The 6,032-nt window shown below is 42.1% G+C and overlaps 1 protein-coding gene across 1 annotated transcript; it reads right to left on the reverse strand.

Moving 5' to 3' along the window:
• Positions 1-1,530: 1,530 nt before the first annotated feature.
• Positions 1,531-6,032, reverse strand: wee1 (WEE1 G2 checkpoint kinase; the record flags this gene model as incomplete). Its single annotated transcript, XM_083894006.1, has 10 exons — positions 1,531-1,687; positions 2,429-2,574; positions 2,741-2,911; positions 3,007-3,092; positions 3,209-3,298; positions 3,462-3,730; positions 3,894-4,066; positions 4,231-4,291; positions 4,662-4,876; positions 5,544-6,032. The coding sequence occupies 10 exons, from the start codon at positions 6,030-6,032 to the stop codon at positions 1,531-1,533; spliced, it is 1,857 nt and encodes a 618-aa protein (XP_083750132.1).

Raw genomic sequence — 6,032 nt, forward strand, 5'->3', positions numbered from 1 at the left:
TAATCTGTTGGGCAACAAATGTATAAAAGTTAATTGTTGGAATTGTTGGAATTTTTAAAATCTAATAAAAGTGCAGTTACCTTGTGTTCAATGTACATTATATTTAAATGACATACTTAATTAGTCATTTCAGTCTATAAAATGACTGAGAAACCAATGGAAATCTTCCCCCCTTTAGTTTTGTGTGATGACTAAAGCTGATTAACTAAAAATGTCCATTTTGACAGGGTTGAAATTAACCAGATTGCCTTACCTTTAAAACTGCTCACATACTTGAACACTGCAGGTGGAAATTACCTTTATCAAAGGTCAAAACTGAAGAAATATGAGTGGCATGAATTGGCACTATGAAACCTCTGATTTAGGGACCATGCCACAAAAACAAACTATGCAATTCAACTCTATGCCAGTCACCTCTGTCGATTTACTTAAAATGTGTGCAAACAACTACTAGTAGTTTTATAAAATCATCACACTGAACAGAACATAAAGTGAAGAGACAATTTATTGAAAGAACTATGTACATGTTACAACAAACTTTTTTGAGTTAGAGTTTATAACAACAGAGATGAATGCTTCTCTCTAAATGAAGGCAAGCCTTGAGGGAATGAGAGGGACTGGGGTACAGGATGATGATTGTTGTAATGCTACAAGGCGGGGTTGGCAGCACCATTCAATGGGGGGGAATCAAAACCTGTCTTCTATTAAAACAAATAGAAGACGAGATGGATTGTTTTACTAAAACTGCATGCATTTTTTTTCCACCCAAGCAGAAGTATAAAACCTATCAGACAAGGAAAGGTGGGGATGGACTCCTGCTACTTAAAAATAAGAGCCAATGACCTCCAGAGTGATCCAACCTGAAACTGGCCAAACCCCAGAACATACAAAACATCAATAGCAGCATCAATTACTTTTTTATCTTTAAAATGTGGCAGGTTCCACATTTTGCCTACAAAGTGCTTGATTACAAACAGAAATTGTCAGTTCTTAGACCCTCTGATACCCAGCATCAGGCATTTGACAGGCAGTAAGGTGCACAAGGCGACGGCAAGTACATTCACACTGAAGAGAGCTTCACTGCAGCTTTGATCTGCTGCCAACAGGCTTCGGCTTTGTCTTGAGGGAAGTGCAAGGACAGATGCAGAGACCAACGTCTGTGCCGACTTAAGGAATGACAGAGAGTTAAGGTAGGGCAACTACCTTTTGAGGAATGAGTTATTTATCCCAGACTCAAGTTCCTCAGCAAAAGGTCAAAACTACATTGGCAATGAACGTCTCTTGAGTTCAGGATCAGTGTCGCAAACTGTTTATTGTTCCAACAGTGCTGAAGAGCTCAACGCTGTGACCGACGCGAAAGAAACAGCGGTCCTGTCACAACGAAGCAAAGTCTCAGTAGATGGTGATGTTGAAGTCTCTTGAGTTCAGGTTCAGTGTGGCAACTGTACATTGTCCCAACATGGCTGAACAGCTCCGCACTGTGACCGACACGAAAGAAACAAAATGGTCCTGTCACAAACGAGCAAAGTCTCAATAGATGGTGAGGCTGAGCGAACGGTTCATCTTCTTTCCGATGAGTCTGGAGGTTCTGGAATTGGACTGGACTGTGGAGCGGGTCAGGATCCTGTCAGTGGACAAAACCTTCTCTTCTGCTGCAGCCCTGGCCAACTGGGCCTTTTTCAGCTCCCTGAGAAAGACAGAAATACAGGTTAATCCTTGATGAGGCCACTCAGGATGTCAGTTTATTTTATCCTCTACAAAGCTTGTTTTTGTGTTTTAGTCGATAGAGCTCAGTGTCTGTGAACAGCTGAAGATGCAGCAAAAATTAACAGAACCAGTGCTGGATCCAAGCAGTGTACTTTAAATCCACATATTGGCTGATATATCACAAAACTTGATAAGACTGAATATATGACTATGTCCATATAATGCCCCCAGCATGCATTTTAAGGGTTTGGAAAAAACCAGGGAAAAAATTGTCATTTTGAGGAACATTCAACCATGGAGTTTATCAGCTAAAGACAGTGTTGTTGTCAATAGAAGGGCATTAACCATATTAGCATAACAATAGCACCGGGCAGTGTAATGTAAATAATTACTGTGTTCAGCTGGAGACGAGTTGTCTAACACATAGCCTGATTTAAGTGTCGTCTAGTATATGTGGAGGGGAAAACTATTGTTCCCTGTCAGAGCTAACTTTCTGTCTGTTGCTGCAGTTAGCACCTTACATTTGGTGAAAGTAGAATTTATGGTTACACAGACCAGCCTAACCTAAGCAGAGAAAACCACCTCTTTGAGGAGTTGTAACAACTAGTTAAACCTGTAAATACACTTTCTCCTAAATTTTCAGTGTAATGAGACTATGACCCAGGTCACATACAGTGGCCTTATGTCTTTGCTGGGAATTTTTCCAAGAAAAAATACTTACTTTTGTAGCAATGCATTTTTGAACTTCTCGGCACTGAGTTCGGCTCTCAGCTGGTCTGCACTCATTCTGGCAGCAGTGAGGAGTACCGGGTGTTTCAAAAGGTCAGAGGCCGATGGTCTTCTGGTTGGGTCAGGGTGGATCATGATCTAAAAACCCAAGAAAATGTAAGTAAACAAAAGTGAAGCCACAAAAGAAAATTATAGATGTTGTAAAAAAAAAAAAAAAAAAAACCGCAAGCACAAGCACAAAGCAATAACAACCGATAGTTGCAGCCCCATTCAGAACAAACATAGTAACCGTGGGGATTATTACCTTGAGAAGACTGAGAAACTCAGGTGAAAGTACTTGAGGGATGCTGGGGAGTTTTCCCTGTCGAATTTCATGCCACTTGTCTCCATTTGTGGGAAGAGGCTCAGCCCCAGCAGCATTGACAACAGTCAGAGCCAGCGCAAAGATGTCTGCCTTTGTCAGATCACTGTAATTCTAAAAGAGAACAGAACAAAGAGAGATTAGAGACGTTGTGTAAAGATGTGCTTGTTTACACATGCAGTGTCTTCGTTTAGAATAGAAGCACAAACCTCTTGCAAAACTTCATTGGCCAGGTATCGGCTGTCACCCTCCTCCACCTGTGGATTGTTCACTCGTGTCACAAGACCAAGATCACCTGAGGGGGAGCACAGACAAAAAAGGTTTGAGATGAAATGATATGCACCTACTCCAGAGTGTGAGAAGACCAAATGCAGAATGAATTCATACAAGAACTGAGAAAAATATGTGTACCGATTTTGTAGACAACACTGGTGGTTTGGCCATCATCATCATCACAATCATCACAGCTTGGTACAGATTTGCGAGAAATAAAGATGTTGCCTGGGAAGAAAACAGTAATATGTTCATTAGTCATATTTACTCACATGTAATACAGACCATTTTAAATGAAGATTTGGACCCAACAACATGCAAGTCTCACTTCATAATATATGGTCTAAAATTTCTGTTACATCTACATCTTTTGCATTGCACAAGTACTCACTGGGCTTGATGTCCATGTGCACAAGCGATGTTGAGTGAATGTATTTGAGCCCTTGTGCGACTTGAAGCAGCAGATCTTTCAGCTCCAGCTGTGATGGGTAACTGAGTTGCCTGTCGTTCTCTGCAATGACATCTGACAGCGTGCCTCCGCTGCAGTACTCGTTTTGAATAAGCATGTGGTCGTTCTCGGCCCAGGCTGAGTAGTAACGCACCACATGTGGATGTTGGCCCAGAACAGCATGGGCGTACACCTCCCGCAAGGCGTTCTGCCTATGGAAGGGGAGCAGATTGTTTGAATTAGTTATGTTTTTGATCAGCAAGTAAAAGCAGGTTTATACAGTTCAAGTCAACCATCATTGTAAAATGATATCTGCTTGATATGAGAGAACTATAAGCTTGTGTTTTTTTTTATAGTGTTATAAATTCAACTTACTCATCTACTGATCCTGCCAAAGGTTTCTTTGACCTCTTGACGGCATAGATGCAACCATCAAGTCTTTTCACACACTTGAACACAGCTCCAAACTCCCCGCAGCCAATCTTCTCCAGCTCAAGAAACTCTGATTCGTACCGAGGCATCATGTTGCTTTCCATCATGGTGAGCCTCTGCAGATAGAAGCGGTTTATTACCATCAATGACAAAAAAATCATCTCAAATGCAAGTTATAATTAAGTTTTTGATGAAGAACAAACTAAACCAACAATAGTAAAGTCTGTATTTGCACACATTATTTGAATTAGTTTATGCAAAAAAAAAAACATTAAATTACCTTCGAGGGTGGAAGGAATTCCTCTTCACCGTCACTTGCTTCCATATCTTCTCCACAAGAGCTGTAAGATCAAACACGACAGTGAGTGTTTCTGTACAGCAGGGGGCAGTATTGAGCACGTCAGAAGCACATGGCAGATAGGTAAGTAACCATGAGGTCTTGGTTCCAAGCCAAAACTCCTGTTCCTAGTCAACGGCTTTAACGAATCTGGTTATTATAACAATGGGTTTGCTCGACTGTTTTTCAAAGTGGTCATTTATGCATCTGATTAACTAGTGCATCATTACTGTAATAACAAGGTGTAACACCCACGACACCAACAGAACATTGCCTGAAACCGAGAAAATATGTGGGTATTTTCAGGAGAAATCATCTTACACAACTAAACTATCAGTGTCAACAACAAAAAAGAAAACATCTGATCAACATACTCATTCCAGTGTGCCCGCTTCCTGTTGACTCTCTGCTGCGTGACTGACTGGATGAGGAGGGAGTCAGGGGTGAATGGGTTAAAGTTGACCAGAGGTGCCTGGTGTCTCCTGCTGCTGTCTGTGATTGACTTTCCTGTGGAGTCCACATTCTTGAACAGGGAAACTCTCCTGCTGGAGGATCCTGTCCCGAGGGCCCTGGCTCTAGACAGCAAACTCTGGGGAAAAAAGGACATGTTTTTATTCATTTGAGAGCAGAATCAGGGACACATGGATTTATTTAATCACAGCAATCGACAAGGAATCAGATCACAAACAACCCTGGTTAATGCAATTATTATTTTAGTAATGAAATTGTCTGAAACTTCTAGCTTTCAAGCCTGGGGTTAAAAGGCCAATGTAGCTGAAACTCCAGGTGAACAGGTCATCTTACCACATTGAGTTATGCAACTAGGAGTACTACGTAAAGTGGGTCACTGGGTCGTTAACCGACACAGCAGGTAATTCAAAAAGATGCCTACGCAAAAACACGACCTAACACCAAATTTCTTAAAAAATTAAAAAAAACTTTATTAAAAAAATTAACTATTTTATAACAATTCCTGAACATACTGTCATAGCATGTGTGCATATAAGAATATGTATACATTTTACAACGATGCCTCGTTTTCTTCTCAAATTCTGCTTATCCTATTTATGTTTTATATATTTTAAACATAAACATAAACGTAACCGACTCTGTATCGCTAACTCGCGTTAGCAAAGATAGCTTAGCTTGTTTACGTGGTCTGCTAGAACACTGAAGAAATGTGTAGATTTAACCACTAAAATGTCGAAAGGACTCTAGTCATTTTACAGAAATAACATTTGTAGACAAGAGCTCACCTTCGGCGTGTGCGGGGTGTCGAAGAGTCTGAGTTTTCTAAAGGTTTTGTGCGGAGGAGTGTCTGGACAGTCTGGGATCGGGGAGCTGGAGCCTTCCCCGCCGTCCTGTACGTAGGAACGCTCCGGTGAACCACTGTACAGTTGGGACGTTTTCCTCGGTGATGGTGAGCAGGTAGTAGAGATAACACTAGCAGGGGACCGCTGGTGAGACGGCGACCCGAAACCCTCCTCGTCCCACAGTTCAACTTCGTCGTCCTCAACGGACCGAGCCAGAGGGCTGCTGCCGTCGTCCAGGCGCTTTTCGCCGGGAGCCCGTCGCACAGGCATCGGGGAATCCAGCTCGGTGAAGCCAGACTCTCCACCGGTGCTGTTGTTAACATCCTCAATAGGCTCGTCCTCTCCATCGCTTGACGTGAATAATAACTTCTGGCGAATTGGTCGAGGCTTCGGGGACTGCGATCCATGTCGTTGACGACTGTAGCTGGACAT

This window comes from Microchirus variegatus (genome assembly GCF_963457635.1).
Source record: "Microchirus variegatus genome assembly, chromosome: 8".
In the NCBI taxonomy this organism is placed as follows: Eukaryota; Metazoa; Chordata; class Actinopteri; order Pleuronectiformes; family Soleidae; genus Microchirus; species Microchirus variegatus.